This window comes from Halichoeres trimaculatus, unplaced genomic scaffold, assembly GCF_033239565.1.
Source record: "Halichoeres trimaculatus isolate MK-OKI-2021-1 unplaced genomic scaffold, fHalTri1.1 fHalTri1_scaffold_11, whole genome shotgun sequence".
Classification (NCBI taxonomy): domain Eukaryota; kingdom Metazoa; phylum Chordata; class Actinopteri; order Labriformes; family Labridae; genus Halichoeres; species Halichoeres trimaculatus.
Window position 1 is genome coordinate 19,907,171 of NW_027437189.1, and position 16,631 is coordinate 19,923,801.

General features: G+C 43.3%; 1 protein-coding gene across 6 annotated transcripts in view; it reads right to left on the bottom strand.

Moving 5' to 3' along the window:
* The window catches only part of casz1 (castor zinc finger 1), a 175,883-nt gene that overhangs the window by 11,113 nt on the left and 148,139 nt on the right, over positions 1 to 16,631 (bottom strand). For 4 of the 6 annotated variants that reach the window (XM_074681913.1, XM_074681912.1, XM_074681914.1 and 1 more), the window contains 9 exons: positions 15,697 to 16,597; positions 13,733 to 13,798; positions 10,977 to 11,073; positions 8,265 to 8,429; positions 6,505 to 6,677; positions 5,270 to 6,138; positions 1,749 to 1,881; positions 1,272 to 1,335; positions 133 to 296 (listed from right to left, as the gene is read on the bottom strand). In XM_074681913.1, coding sequence (XP_074538014.1) covers positions 133 to 296; positions 1,272 to 1,335; positions 1,749 to 1,881; positions 5,270 to 6,138; positions 6,505 to 6,677; positions 8,265 to 8,429; positions 10,977 to 11,073; positions 13,733 to 13,798; positions 15,697 to 16,597 — 2,632 coding nt within the window. The remainder of the gene's footprint in view (positions 1 to 132; positions 297 to 1,271; positions 1,336 to 1,748; positions 1,882 to 5,269; positions 6,139 to 6,504; positions 6,678 to 8,264; positions 8,430 to 10,976; positions 11,074 to 13,732; positions 13,799 to 15,696; positions 16,598 to 16,631) is intronic. The other 2 variants (XM_074681915.1, XM_074681911.1) reach the window with 1 other exon arrangement.

The following is a 16,631-nucleotide window of genomic DNA, read 5'->3' on the forward strand; positions in this document are numbered from 1 at the left end:
TATTGACAAAAAAGGAAGTCAGGATAAAGTACTTTCAAAAGCCTGACTGTGTTCTCATTACCAAAACAAATGAGTCAAGTATAAGTGAGTTGAAACTACAGTAATTCTCTGAGCTTTTCTTCTATTTAATACCTGCGGAGGTATTTTCTCCAGATCTCAGTAGGTTTTTCCGCAATGGGCCTCTTCAGCACACTGTTCAGATACTGTGCAGCCTCTGAGGAGCTGCTGCCCTGGCCAGACTCCAGCTCTGTCTTCAGGTGCAAGGCGTTGAACTGGGCAGAGTTCGCCTGTGTCATCTACAAAACACACAGAAATGAACAACCAGCTGCTGGGTTAGCTGAGCATAGGTAAACTGGGCAGTTGCATATGTTAGTGAGAGTGTGAGAGTAAAAACACACACACACACACAAACATTTGGCATGGCGAAAAAAGCACTGCCAGATTTACAAACATCCAGGGTTTTGCTTGAGTGCAGGCCAAGCATGTTTGCCAAGCATCCTCTGGGAGAAACAGTTAACCCTTTTGTGCAAAATGGTGGCTTGTATCAAAGCCCCAAAAGCTGACATGACACAAAGAGCTGTTGGGCAACAGGTCCACATTCTCCCTTGCTGTCTGTGTTTTACAGCTGCTTTAAGGGGAGCAACTATCAAGAAAAGCTCCCCCTGGGAAAGTTTAGAAAAGATGACATGTGTGGAGGGGAGGGGGGAGGTCTTAATCAGTTGGCTGGGGTAATAAAAAAATGTAGGCTGATATGCCATTACATCATTATTGTGATTGAAACCACCTGGCACATTTGTATCAATCAGGAAAGATTTATGATAAGGACAATGTCCATTTTAATCTTCACAAAAAATAAATACTCATTTAAATTTTCATACGCTTCCATTTAGACTTGGTAAAAAATGAGTGTAGCGCCTTCCTGTTTTTTTCCCCCTCTGACTTTTTAATCAAATAATTTACAAACTCTATAAATAACTGCAGAGCGAGGCAGGGGAAGAAAAAGTATAAAGGAGGAGAAAAAATGGACGGCGAGTTCAAAACAGCTCATCAAAAAACAAACATCTCTATATATCTGGCATGGCACCCAGCTACTGCTTCATTATATTAATTTGTGAGAGGTGCGGTGAAAATTACACTGTATGAAAAATGGCTGGAAAATTTAAATGATACAAACTCATCTTATTAGCGGTGAAACATTAAAAAACAAACAGGCCCCTCCGTGTCCCGCTAATTTGTCTTTGGATGAAAGGCGTTTGATGGATGGATCTTACCTTATTCATAAGCGAGGATAAAAGAGATGTATTCCCTGGTACAGGGTGTCCGTTTGATTCATTACTGGAACAAGGAAAATGAACAATGTTTAGTCAAGATTTGCATGAGAACAGTAAATATTACTATTTATCACACAAGGTGTGCCTGTATAATGAAGAAGAAAAATGCTGTCTTCTTAAGAAATAAGATCTGCCGTGAGTTGGAGGGAAGATTAGAGATGCAGGTTTATATAAACATCCTTCTTGCTTGAAAATTAAGAAAGATGTTGTGGATTTTCTAATTATTTGAAGATTAATTTTTAAATAAGATGCTTTTGATAACTAATAGCTGATATTAGGCTGTCTGCCAAGAAAGAAGGAACCATTTCAGTAAGAGAAAATGTATTTTCTTGTTAAGCACTGGGACTACACTTTGTAAATTTGGGGTCAATTTTCCTCAAAGCAAAAACACCCCTTTATGCTTTTGAAGATGTCTACCTGTGGTCTTTTTTGCTCAAGTCCAAGCTGTGCTCCTGCGTGGAGTCTTGGGAGGCCCCAGAGTTGGCATCCACTGGCTCCTGCTTCACTTGAACCAGATTGAACTGGCTAGCTGAAGAAGGCTGTCCATTCCCTGAGGATCAAGCCAGAGAAGCAGAGGAGAGAAGAGACAACAAAGTTATTGTTGGTCAGCATTATTATGCTATGACGAGATCCAATCTGACTCCTGTCCCAGCCCGAAAAGAATACTCGGAGTGATAATTATTGCAAAATTATGTCAGGCCGTCAAAGCTTTTAAATGGTGATTGAGAGGCGGGAGATATGAGGGAAAAAGACTCCTTTTTCTGCAGCACTTGTCACAACTCATTTGCCGGGCTGCCTCTTAACTGGTCATTAAGTGAGATGCTAATGCTGAGGGAAAGTGGCAGCCTCAGATTGGCCACCCCCCTCCCTTCCCACCTTCCCAAGCTCCTCGTTGGCCTGACAACGAACGGCAGCCAATGCCACTGAGCGTACCCACAAGGAACAGGGGTGCTATGTCGGTCAGATTGGAGCTGACAGCCAATCAGATTGGTTCAAATAGCGTGACCTCTCGATCACATTCTCCTCCAAATAGGTATTCAGTGGATGCTGCGTGCGAGGACAGAAGGGTTGAAATGAGATAAATAAAGACCAGGGGATGACTTGGGGTAAAAATGCTGACAGGAAGGTGAATTCTGCCCCTTCCCCCGATCCCCAAGGGATGAAATATTAATTTGTCCTGGGGCTACAAAGAGAGAGCTGGGCTTTTGTTGGCAATAAGTGCAGTTTTATTTAAAAAAAATAGAGTGTGGCTGGGAGGGGTGACCGTGGTGAAGCCTCTAGGACACTTAGAGGCTGGAGAGGATCAGCGGCCCTGCTCTGTTTGGTGAGAAATTTGCTGTTAAGGAACGGTGGTTGGCGCTGAAGGATAGTGACAGGCAAGGTCATGGGCAACCAAGTGGATGCCCTTGGCCCTCAGCCTGGTGAGGCCTCTCTCCTTTTTCTTGCTCTAGAGAAAACAAGACCAGCCTATGTAAGGGGAAAATTGAGCAGACTTCCCCCTGCTACAAGATGACCCAAAGACATATCAAAGAGAATAGGAGTGGAAAAGCCAGTCCTGGGCCTTGTCAGCTGAAAGCCAAGAGATGGGGAAGTGTCAGTGTCAGTGTCACTTCAGTTTGACAAAGGCTGAGGTTGGAAAGGCTGGAGGTGGGGTTGGGGTGGGGCTAAAGGAAAACAGCAGTCAAACAATTTTGCGTCTGGTTTGAGCTTTGAGGTCACTGAATGCTTACCAAGTCTCCGTCCAGCGTGCTTTCCCTCCCCCCAACTTCATATGAGTACACCCAAAATTAACTAGCCAGACAGATCCTCCCTTGTCATTGACGATTAAATCAAGTCTGAGACCAAATGAGAGCACATTATATCAGGACTCACTCATGATCTACGTATTATCACCAGTCAGATTAAAAGATGCCTTTTCAACATCACATGGTGAGCAAATTTCACAAGGTTGATTTAAACACAGAAGTCTTTTTTTTTCTTTCTCACCAAGTTATTTTCTTCTATTCACTTTCCAAAGAGAGAGAGAACAAATGAGTTTGACTCAAAGCAGCTTCTTTCTGGAAATTATCCAGGAATAATGTATCACCATGTAATTACCCTGGATAAGATACAGAGCCAGTGAAAGATCATTTGTACTGTGTGTCTAATTAGTAAACCCTTCAGATGCTTGAATCTCTGCGAAAAACACTTAGGGGTAAATTAGAGCGGAACACTTGTAATAATAATAAAAAAAACCTACTACTGAGAGCATACTGAAAGCAGAAACAGGAAAAATGCAAAATTCACCACAACAGAGGTGAAGTTTCACAACCCCCTGCAAAAAAATTAGCAGTGTGAAAAATAGCCACAAACACAGAGACTTTTCTCACACCTTTTTCATAGAGAAGCACAAACCACTTCCTCCTCATTTTAGCCCCAAATGTCCTGTTCACACATCTCATGAAACAAATAAGAGAAACAAAACTACAGCTGTAAGTGCACTGAACTTTTAGCTCACAGTGTAGTTTTGCGATGGAGAAGCTTATTTCAGCCAGCTTTGTTATCCAGCAGAGAGATCTAAAATGCAGCCTCTCAGTGAGACAACGGGAGGGGTGGTGAAAGCACCATCTGTAGAGGCCCCACCCTCAGTGGGGGCCTTCCCAGTGTTCAGACTACCTGCTGGAAGCCCAGAGGTGGAGCTGAGCCTGACAGCCCGCGCTCAGCTCGGCTCCCCGGAGCAGCTGCCCCAGCTCTCTCCCAGGGCCTGTCCTGCTCCAGGAACACCACCAGGAATTGTAATCCTTCCCAGTCCTAACATCCGGAGCACTCCCCCTTGCAGCCCCATTTACAATCTGCACCCCACCTGCTCAGGCTCAGCACAGGAGGCCCCTCTGCTTCTGAATGCAAAACTGTGCTCTGCAGTGCATTATCAATTTAATGCTTTAACTTCATTTTCATTTTCGGGAGCTTTGGTTGAAGCCATATGATAAACAAAGACAAGGCAATTACCTCCAAAATTTATGTGAATTGTGTTTATGCTAAACAGATATTGACATGTTTTTGTGCAAACAGGAGGTTTCTAGAAAGTCAAAAATTGTGTCTTTACTGGTGCATGCAAGTGTGTCAGAGTTCTTGTGTCAGAGAAAAAAAACCCTCTTCCTCAGCTCGGGTGCATTGAGTCATTTCTGCCTGAGCAATTTCTGTTGTTTTATCAGTTTGCATAGAGGATACAGAAAAGGGAGGAAAAAAAAACACTTTTTTTTGTTCTCGCAATTTCTGAACTTAATTTCATTCCACCTCCATTTGCTTGGAACGGGCTCAGACATAGATAAGAGACCAATGATGAGGAAACATGTTCGACACAAGCCCCAGGAGCCCCCACTCTGAACATCATAAGAGACTTTTACAGGCTCTACTCTCCCCTGTCAGCGCATTTATCTCCAAATGGATTGTGGGTATCTAACAAACGATCAACACAATAACAAGCCCAGAGCAGAGGACCATGCCTCTGGTATGTCCCTCAAAGCCTGAAAGCAGCAGTTTTTTTCTGCCTTTTTCTCCACTGTGGGATAGTGAAAGAAATGACCTGTGTGTGCACTCTCTTCTCAGGCGGTGGTGGAGTGTCCACAAAAAAAGGATGTGGTTTTTGGGGTACAGAGCAAATTAAAAAAAAAGGTTTCGATGCTGTTATAGTTGCTGCCCTAACAAATGTTGTTCATCAAAATATTTAATGCTTTTGTCTTTAGCTAGAGTGAGTTCATCCATACAGTTTACCAACATTTTGATGAAATATTTAATATTTACAGTTCTGCCTGCTTTTTCTGACAGCAACACAAACATTAAGATTCTTACTTCATAAAATGATGTAGGTGAAAAACAAACTCTCCAAATATTTGGCTGACTCAACTTCTCTATCACAAATACATTTTCTCGATTTTTTGAGTATCACTTCAACTGACCTAAGTCTGGGTTGCTGGAGGGCTTCAGGGCAGCAGCTGCCAGTCTGGCCATCATGGGTGATATCAGGCCTTTGCTTGCAGAGATCTTCTCCATGATGGAGGTGGTAGTGAAGGAAGTCGGAGTGGATGCCATTGCTCCATCTGCCCCCGCTGTGGTGCACCCTTGGGTCAGTGAATCAGTAGGCATGGAGTGGGTCCCAGATGTTACTGCTGAAATCAGGCTAGCAGCAGGCGGAGCTGGTTGCAGAGGCAGCCTGGGCATGAGGGGGAAGAACGGGTTGGGGGTGGTCAGCGCACTGTTGGATAGAGCCAGAGCCACCTGCATGTTGCTGGGCAGGGCCTGGGACACCAGGTTGGACATACGCTGGCCCGCACTCTGCAGCAAAGATGCAGGCTTAAGGGAGTGGCCTGGTGTAGGGGAGGAGGAGACTGCAGTGGTGGGTGTGGCCAACAGGTGCTGTCCAGTGGTAGATTGCTGGGTCGTTGGCGAGGCACTCAGGCTGGAGTTCTTGCTGCTGATGGTTGAGAAGTCCATCAGGTCATCATTGCTTGACTCCTCTGGCTCATCCTTTGGTGCCAGAAAGGTGGAAGAGAGGCCCATGACGCCAGAGGAGCGGATGTGACGGCGCTCGTGTTTGCGCTTGTGGGAGGTCATCTGGCTGGTGGAGGTAAAGGTGAAGCCGCAGCCGGAACGGATGCAGTGGAAGTGGTTGGTGGCTTTGCTGTACACACACCCTTCATACTTGCACTCCTCATACTTATAGAACTTCTTGAAGCCATCTTTAGCATAGGCGTCATCCTTGATGTGATAGCTCTTGTGCTTCTCAATGTCACATTTGTTCTTAAAGGTGAACGTGCAGCCTGGGCGCCTGAAAACAAACAGAAAATGAAAGGAAAACACTGTTACAAACTCTGTTACAAAGCTACTTTGGTATTTGGCTACAGTCATGTTGAGGCTATGGAGAAATGATAAGTGGGCCAGTAACAGAAGCAGCTCACTGACTCTTCACTACTAGCAACCTTTGCTAGGATGAAGGAGTAAGTTGATGAATTAAGCATAAGATTCCTTAGACCTGTCAACAAAACCTCTGTGAGGCATCTCCTCAAAGGATGAGCTAGCAAAACAATGAAACTAAAAAATATGTTTAAAAAAGGAATCAGAATAGATGATAAAAAGGAAGAAATGATGCAAAACAACAACAAAAAAACAATAACCTCACATAAATAGAATTTACCTGCAGTGGAAGTGTGTAGTCTTCTGCCCATAGAACTGACACCCTACCGTGCCACAGTCCTCAGTGGCACGAAATCTCTGGAAGCCATCGTTGATCAGCTGAGCATTCTTTTTATGGAAGTTTTCATGGGTCATGACATCTGAGGTGCTTGTGTACACCTTGCTGCAGCCCACCTACAGAGCACAGAAAAAGCACAACTATCGGAAACAAGATTGTGGCCTCTGTCAGATATGAGTGTTTCAGTTAGCGTGACAGGTTTGAAACAACAAAAAAAAACAACAACTTCAAAGGGAGAGCACTTCAGTAGATGTGAAGAATGATACGGGTTGTAGAGCATGAGCACGTTGTGGTTTAGACTGTGCTTGCAGCCTAGAAATGGGTGAATGAAGGTTGTTTTCTAACATCCATAATTCACTTTGTGTTACTGCACACCAGAGATGAAAATGTTCCAAACCTGTCAACTGGAAACAATCTTCTTCATTGAGACAATTTGAAACTACTGTGACTAAAAGAGGCAGTGGTCACAGCTAGGCAGCTGAAACTACAGTACCTTCTTGGCAAAGCTGCTTCGTAGAAAATGAAATTCAGATATGGAGTGTGACGATGCAGCGGCCACAAACTTACTGTAACTCTAACAATACATTTCAAAGATGGAGGGGGCTGAGGGGAGATGATGGAGTAATATGACTGTCTTTGTCTGCAGTTTAAAATGTCCTGGTAGCCAGAGCCAAGAGAAAGAAAAAAAACAGGTAATGTTTGAATTAAAAGTAGCACTTGTATATCATGCCTGGCACTTTTCACTGCTACAAACTGGGCAACTTCTCCATATTGAGTCAAACAATGAAAAAAATGCCACTCTGTTTTTTTCCCTCCTAAATCAAGGCAGCCCGATGCCAACATCTGCAGAATCTCAGGGACAGTTAAAACAAGGGCTGAAATATCCCAATAACAATTAGACTGTTAGAGAGGTTTAAAAAAGAATAGATCTTAAACCATCCTCTGCCGTGCTGCTGCCCTGCCTGGGAAGAGGCTCTCGGTGCAATGACACATTGAAAATAAGCAGATGTAAAAAATTAAACAAATCCTGCGGGGAGAATAATCTTCGACTGGTTGCTTGGTACTAAAAGATGAAAAATGTGTAGTTTATATAAACACCTGACTGAATTTTGTCCATGCCAATTAAGGAGCGAGAGAGCAAAGAGGTGGGGGAAGCTCAGACAGCCTCACGTGTATTCAGTCTTACAATAATCTTTTATGTACTGTAGATCACATGGGACCAAACTGCTACTGAAAGACAGTGAGGTAAGACTGAAATAAAAGAGTTTAAACAAGTCTGTGTGATCTGAGCATCATCCTTTAAATGGTACTTATAACTCAATGTTCACAAACTTTATCCCATTTTAAATTTACATCGACAGAAATAGTTCTTTTAAGGCTCCTTTTAGATAAAGACCAGGCTCTAGGCGCTACTCAGGTTTCGTGTGATCTGGTTTTCTAACAACCATGTTCGTTGTGTGGCTCTAGTATGCAAATTGAATGATGAATTATGCATTTATCCACAGCATTACATTTCACATTTTCTTACCATCACAAGCCGGTTGTGGGTTATTTGTACACTGTGTTACGCTTATGCACTTGTGGATTGTTTTCCGTTTCCGTCTGTAGGTGTGGTCATGTGCACATATGTCTACTGTACGTGTCTGTGGGTGATTGTGCATACATGTGTAGGTGGAGAGGAGGTGTAGTTATGAGTAGTGTACCTGCATGCAGTGGTAATGGGTGCTTTTCCCATTGAGGTGGCAGCCATGGTAGTAGACACTGCAGTCGTCCAAAGGGCTGAAGCGCATGAAGCCATGCTGCAGAGAGTTGTCCCTCTTCTTGTGCATGTTGTAGTGCCTGATTACATCCTGCTTACTGGTAAACCTCTGCAAAAAAGGGAGGGGGAAAAATGTCGGCAACAGGTTGGTGTTTATTTAAACCAGTCACAGATTCAGCAACAAGTCATTTTATCTCTGTGGAAGCAGCAGCTGCAACATGCAGGAGCCAATTGGCAGTTGGGGAGGGCTGTGGACGCTGCAATGTAGAGGGCCAGGGTGTCTCTAAATGATGACGTCTTCTTTGGTTATTGATTTACTTTGCATATCTCAAAGTTGTGTCCTATCCAAATGCAGCACTAGAGGCTCAGGGACTTTCTGAGCCTCGGAGAAGCTTCCACATGAAGTACACTCCCCCATGCACACTCTGTCTCCGCGTTATTTTTTTCCCTTTCAACACAATGTATTTTTTTTTAATTAAGACAAATCAATTGACATGCAAGATCACAGTTCTGATGTTTCTGGCTCTGGAAAAATTATGTTCCGTGCAGATGGTTTCTCATACGTGCACAGGGGAAAACAGAAGACAACGGAAACAAACAAACAAACAAACAAGCCAACCAAAAAAACATTTTCCCTTTCAATTCGCTGAGATATGATTCCGTTTTTAATTAAAGCATTAACACTCGCTTTTGGTGAACGCGTAGGCTGTAATAATGAGTGAATATGCTAAGAGACCCACCTTCTTAAATTACAAAATAAAAAAACAAATACCAAAAAAAAAAAAAACTATCAAGGAGTCAGGGAGAGAAAACAGAAAAGTCACTCCACAGAGACCTGAAGCAACCAAATCTGCTGTAATTGGGCTTAAGCTGATGTTACAGAAGCTGTAACAGGAGAAGCGCAAATCAATGAGACAGCTCTGTCTTCAATCCATATTTATCTCCAGTTGAGGGAAAAACATCAGAAAGAGCTATTCTTAAAAGCAACTAATTGCTGTACAAAGTAGGGTAATTGCTTTGTGTCATGTGTTCCACTCGCGCACAAGTAAAAAGCTAAGATCTCACACAGCTGTTCATTCCCTTTCTCTTGGCCTGTTTCCCACTGCACATTTCTGAGAGCTTTGACTCCTGTAGGAGAAAACATGCCATTAAAATTTTTAATCAAATTAATGACTTTTTCTGATTTATCACTTTTTGAATAATTTTCCTGAAAAATCCAGAGCACACTTCTGAGCCTTTATGCTTTTTGGCATCTAGCTGTTAATGATGACCGGAAGAAAAGTTGAACTGCGGTCATGGTACATTCGATCCATCAAGCCGTCCAAAATAGGCCATGGAGAGAGCTGACTGGGAAAAAGATCTCATTTTCAGTTGAGTGGTGATGAAGGTTGGGAGCCACTTGCTACATTTATTTTAGGATTCCCACTAGTGTGGCAAGATGCACACTCTCCCTCATGTACAAGTCCATGAAAGGAGAATGTTAAGACTCAGCCAATCGCCCAGAGGCTGGCAGTGGGATAATATTCCAGGAGAGTGTGTCATGTAACATTTCATGAGTTATCGCTTCGAAAGGGGCTGCTCATCACTGCCTGCTTGTTTTTTTCAGGGTATTGACATCCCTGAGAGCTAGCCCCAAAGCATATCTGTGTTTCCACGCAACACAAAATCAACAGAGAAATGTGGACCTGACCGTGGAAATTGCCATGATAACCTGAACTAACACTCTAAATAATGACATGAAATGATTTTCCTTTGTATTCCTCCAAGAATGTGTCTCATCAGACTGTGAAGTGTGATTCATGCAGAAAATAAAAGCCTGGATCTGTAATGCTTTTCACCAGATAAACAATATTTATCGAGCGGTAATCTCTCTTGATCGGGAGCAGACAAAGAAGATTACTGCTGAAGATGACTTAATTCAGAAAATTGTTGAGAAAGGAAGGAAAGCACACAGCTCTAGCCGCGCATGGATTTTTGACATCTTTGACAAATCTTCCAGTGTTTGTCTAACTCTCTCAGGCCATATGCTACAGCAAACACAAAGCCTGTGTTATGATCTGCTCTGTGTTTTTTCTCCTTCCTTTGCCACACATGACAACTCCTGGGACCAGGACAAGATTAATAACGTGAAAGGGGATTAAAGGCAGGCCCCCAGTCAGTGGCAGATGTCTTTAGAAAAAAGAGCTCATAGATAAAAAAGAGCCATATTTCAAACATATTTACAATTAACCCTTGTGATTAAAGGCCAACCATCAAAGACCAACTGTGCCTGGAAGGCGCCTGCAAACTGTACCAGTGTAAACACACAGCCTTTTAGGGCAAACACACTTTTCATTTTAGTAGACTTTGGCTGGGTGTGACTACAAATGAAAAGAAAACACATCCTCCTGTTTGTTTATCGTGAAATCCCCATATGCCCTTTGCCCTGTCCTGAAGAAAAAGAGGATGTGTACCTTTAAGACTGTTTAAGTTCTTTAGAAATACAGTTAAACTTCGGCTGACAATTTTTAACTAAAACTAAGAAATTCTGACTCTTAAAACAAAACTGTCTTGTTTTCTAATTAAGTCACAATATGAACTGGTATATTTTGTTATTATGACATTTGCAGTGTACCGCAGGATTTTGGAAATGCTCAAAAAGTAGTGAAGTACTCACGCTCACCTGGTAGTTACACTCAGGGTCCATGCAGTGGTAATGCTCTCTGTACTGGTATGCACAGTGCACATGTCCACAGTGTTGACTTCCAGAAAACCTGAAAACCAAGTTAAAAGACACATTGCAATAGTGATAGTTAGATATTTCATCAGCTGCTCAGAGTAGTGAGTAAAAAGGTGTCAGGTCTGGTTCACAACCTGGAAACACATCAGAGCTTATCGCACAAAGAACAGTCACAGGGATGAAAAAGCTCAGAGATAAAGCCGCTCAGGAAGACGGCAGTGTGACTCAAAAGTAATCAACAGCAAATCAAAACTGATTAGTGAAGAAAATTATTTGAAATACAGAGAACAGCTAAAATAAAACAGGTGAAGGAGTTTTCAAAGGCATTATGCTCGTCTCACCTTCGATGGAACACCTTTAAACTGGCTTTCGCTTTCCACACTTGCTGCAACAATTTACCCGTCTGTCACACCAATTTCAGCCAAATTAGCTCCATTTATTTCCAAAGCAGCCGTAAGAGACACTTATTACACTGAAACCCTTTCCCTTGACACGCATACACACACCCACTCAGGCATCAAGAACCCAGTGACTACTTTGTTTCTAAATGCTGTGAAAACCCTTGTCAAATCAATGCACTGTTCTTTCAGGTTAACCACAGTTTTATCCTCTGTGAGGAGAGGGGTCAGGTATCAACAGATGTAAGAAAAGCTCTGTCGACTTTTTTTTCCTCAAACTCCTCACTCTTGTCTGCGAGTACAAAAAAATCTTCAGTTGGACCCTTGTGAAAAAAGAAGAAAAAAAAAAGACGCTTGCTGCCTGCTACAGTACAGCCACTTTTACGGTGGTGATTATAAGTCTGACGATGATGACTGTTAAAATCCTCCAATTACCAGTGAAAACACACAAATAAACATTTGCACTGCTGCTGCCAAGAGCTCCATCTGCTAGTGTAGAGGAGAGGGGGAAAAGGGGGCTAAGTAATATTTTTTCCTTCTCCCTTTCGTTTTTTTCCTTGTTAGGATTATCCCAGAGCTGCATTTACAGATCACTTTGCTGAGTTCATTAAGCTAATTGAACGGCATATCCACTACTCTTTTTAAGTTGGCTGTGTGACTGTATGTGTGTGTGTGCAAATGGTGATGGTGGAAGAGGGGTGTTTTGGGAAGGTTTGATGACTCTTTTAGCAAAGACAAAACCAGGAGTTGAACTATGTGTGTGCGCATGATAAAGCCGACACATGTCCCGACCATTAATGCTTTCTATACCCTTCTTTCCCATACATGCACAGGCACACACATTTACACTTATGAACACACAAAGCCCCCCCATCCCCCTGAGACTATGGCCCACCCCTCTGCTCATTGCCCAGCTGTATCACTTTGCCTCTGGACAATTCCCTCTTGCCGCGTCAGGGGGCCTAATGGGCCGCTGCTATTCAGCAGCAGATTAAATATTAATATCGCCACGATACAGAGATTGCAGCGCATCTCCAGTTACAATGGAGATACACAGATCAAAGTGCCGAAGCAATAGTGAGTGCATGAAAGCATTTAAAGAGTGAATCTGCAACTAACCACTATGAGAGAAGCTCTTTAAAACATCAAACTGAGGTATGGTGAGGAGATGATTGACTTTTCCCCCTCTTTTCACAAAGATTGCTACGAACACGTTTACAACACTGGTTTTAGTATTAGTGTGCACTCATTAGCCCCAGCTTAAAAGAGGCCCCTCCCCCACTTCTACCTCCCCTCTCAGTGCAACATTTGCCCTTTTTATGAGCCCTCCTTTTCCATTTTTTCCTCCCTCCTCTTCTATCCTCTCTCTTTTTTTTTCCAACCCCAACACGGAAATTGAAACTGTATCTGGGCTTATCTGCAGCCTCCCCGTGCATCAACTGCCGAGATGTTTAGACAAATTTTATGCATTATGCAGCGCAAATATCAAAACAGTTCTTGGCAGTGCCAGCAGAAGCCTCATTAAAAATTCCTTAATTAAATCTTCTTGCAAAATGTAATCAGTCCAAGGAAGGGGTTTTGTGTGTGTATGTGTGTGCAGAAGAGGACGCGTGTGTGTATGTGTGTGTCTGTGTGTGTCTGTCAGTGCCAAGGCTTTGATTTGTGCCCTTCATGTTATGGCTTGGAGAAGTAATCATTAACGCCAAAGCCACTTTGGCTTTTCAAATGCTGTTTTTCTCCCTTTTTAAATGGAATAAACAAACAAGTGATAATCACCTTTCTAGTGTCGGCTCAAAATGAATCCAGAATGGGGGACATTGTTCTGTGTCCATTGAAACACAAGATACCTCCCCTCGCCTGATGTTTTTGTCTCTGTTGGTGTGAATGACTGACTTTTTAGATCAGTCAGTTCCTGTTTTGTTCAACAATAAATAGTGGAGCACAAGAAGACCCTGTGAGCCTAAGCTCATATCCTCTTTGTGTCAGCCACAGCCAACTCGACAGACTTGGATAGAATTATGTTCTCTTTAATGTTTTAGTGCTATACACATCATGAGCTTTTTTTTTCCCAACCAGTTACAGTAAGCTACCATCAGATCATTTCACTTTCATTACCCCTCATCCTTTTACTTCCTTAAAGCACATAAACTGAATCCTTTTTGAATCAATTTACTTCACACGTACCACTTTCATACCAGTCGAAGAATAAAACACACCATCAGTGGATTGGAAAAGAGCTCATCTCTGTTTTAGGTATATTTTTTATCCGTTCTGCTCATTGAAGGATTTGCATACCTGGCAATATATTTCTGGTAGAGGTTGATGTCGTCGCTAGCGGGTTTATCTGGTGGCAGGCCATTCCTAATGCAACAGCAAACACAAAAGAGACAGATTAATGGTGAGGTTGGGCTGCCTGTTGTTAATAAAAACAAACTGACACAATATTTACTTACAAGCCGCTCCCAAACTTTGGACTATCAATATACATTTTCCTGCAGCATAACAGCATTTTCATGTGCCTTATGAATCAGGGAAGGAAGGCACACACTTTGATGCATAGTCTCCCAATGAACAGCAAAATGCAGGAGCAAGGGGACATTAATCTTTTATGGGGTATTTTGGTGAGTGCTCATATGCAAAACTGGATAATGGGGCTGTGGAAGAAAAGCTCTGAAAAGGTCTTTTCTGGAACCCTCTAAGGGCCTAGGCTCTAATACTGATGTCAAGTTGTCTCCAATCAGTCTGGACTCAGTACAATAAAAGAAGTGAGACAACACGGCAGCTTCAAATGCATCTGGATGAAGCTAATCAGCGTGGTACCAGCGTCTGCTCAGTCAGATTTGATTCAAAACAGGAAATCAAGAGCAATTTGTCACCTCACAGAGGGACACTGAGGAACCCTGTGTGCTTTTGTCACCTGTGATGTGATTCCCTTTATGAACTTGATATCTGTACTGTCTGTAGAATGACAGCACTGGTTCTGCTGGTCTTTGTCAAAAAAGGTATTTTGCTCCATGTGAGCTGTTCCACACAGAGGGATGACCTGAGGTTAATCTGGCCCAGAGGGGAGGATATGCTGCCAGACATTCTCCCCAGGACCCCCTCTCATTCCTGTACACAAGCACCAGACTAGGTCAGTTAGCCAAGCTTGCAGCTTCCCTGAGTCCCAACCAGACAAAGGCCAAAGCCTGAGGGAGAGGTGCCGGAGGGCTTTTGAACAGTGTCTTTGATAGGTCTTGACTAACTAGAGACAAGGTCAAAACCAATCAAACAGACTCTGGGAGCTGTTTCCTACTGGTAGTGCACACCACAGTAGGCTAGTTCCCCAAACCCCTCGTTTGCTTCCTTTAAAGTGCACTCGTCAGGCAGTGTAGAGTCGGCCCCTGTGACTCGCCGGGAGGTTAGTCATGGCTCCAAAGTAATTAAAGGGAGAGTTGTTACACCCTAGCCAAACGAAAGAAGTCAGTCACTTTGCGATGACTGTGCTAAATCAGTCTCCATGGAGTGCTACAGCGAGTAAACACTTCATGTGCCTTCGCAACTCATCATGTCGTGGATCTATTGGGCGCTATGCGCTATTTCACACTACATTCCTGTTGGCTGCTGTAGAGGTAGCAATTACCTTTGCGTTAGGCTAACTGACTCACAGAAGCAGTTAAGTGTATGTGAGCCTCACAGTAGCTCCAAGGTGCTCCACTGGAACTTGGGATCTTTTCTATGCACTCATAAACTTTAATTTGGAAATTTAATGACAAGCTGTGTTTTTTTTTTTATGAGCTGATGCAGAAAAGATAAGTTATGATTTGGTTCACCTCGGTCATTACAGTATGTCACAATGTTTCCTCAAGAAGCACAGATCTGAAGATGATCAATAACAGGGATTCTGTTTTCTCTTGCCCATAAATGTGCTTCATGTTCAACTGATTCACATAGATTAAGGGGGGAGTTTCGTCACATCAAAGGAGTAAATGCCAAAATTTTCCTTCAAGGGCTAAGAAAGTTTTTGTACAACCGAACAAAAGTTAATCAACCTTCAATGAATAAAACTAGCAGTGCCCCAAAGGATTTTGATGTCAAATTTCTTGGAGTTTGTAAAATAAATGTTTTTTAAACTCAAGAAAGGGTTTCAAGTTTTTTTTTTACATTCAAATCCTAATGAATCATTACTATGCATTTCAGCACTTGAGTACTGTGTAGCCTTTTCAGAGTTTTTTTCACTCTTTAAGAAATTTTAAAAGACAATAATTAAACAGACTTACTTTACAGATGACACTGTGCCTGTGGTGATGGAATCAGTCTTAGAAAAGCTAGACTTTAGGTAGTCGGAGGCGTTGAAGCTTATTTGTCCTGTCTGGTCCATCGTGAGCCCTGGGGCGATGCTGGCCCCAGCTGCACCTACAGTGGGGACACCAGGAGCTCCCGGATTCCCTGGTGCTGTGGCGAGGACATTGGGCATCAGCGAAGCTTCTGGATTTCCCGGCATTAGCTTCTGAATTGTTCTGATGTCATACTTTGAGGGGCGGCCTACTTTGCCAGTCTTAAAAGCGATTGCACCGCCCATGTCAGGGTTTCCCTCGCCAGGCTTGAATAGATGCAGAAATTTGACGTTCTCCAAGTCGTACTTGGAGGGCCGTTTGTAAGCGTTACCGTTCTGCTGTTGTAGACTCTCTCCCATCTTCAGCTTTTGAATAAAGAAGTCATACTTGGAGGCTCGGGACGCCATGTTCTGGATGTGAGAGGGGTTTGGTGGCTGAGAAGAGCCCAGCTGAGGTCCTCCTGGTGGTTTGTGGTCCAGGCTTGAGGAGTAGATCTGTGCCTCGGGCCCTGGGAGGCAGCTGGAGGTCTGGAGCATGGCAGCACTCTTTTCTTGGGCCAGTTTTGAGTTGAGGTCCTCTGGTTTGGGTGGGGAAGCATGCATGGGCCAAGGTAGGGTCTCACCAGCTTTTAGCTTTCGTATGTATTCTTCATACTTGGAGAAGCGGGCGCGCCGCGAGGCCTCCTCACTGCTGAGGGATGAGGGGTCTGAGGTAGCAGCTTTGAGCTTCTCAAAGCTGATCTTCTTGGTCAGCTCATCCCTTACCTGCTGGTCATCATAACCGAACATTCCCAAAAATTCATTCATGGTGTTGGCTGCATAGTCTCGCAGGGCAGATGCTTCTCCTGTACAGAGAGAAAAAAGGAAGGTCCTTTAGTA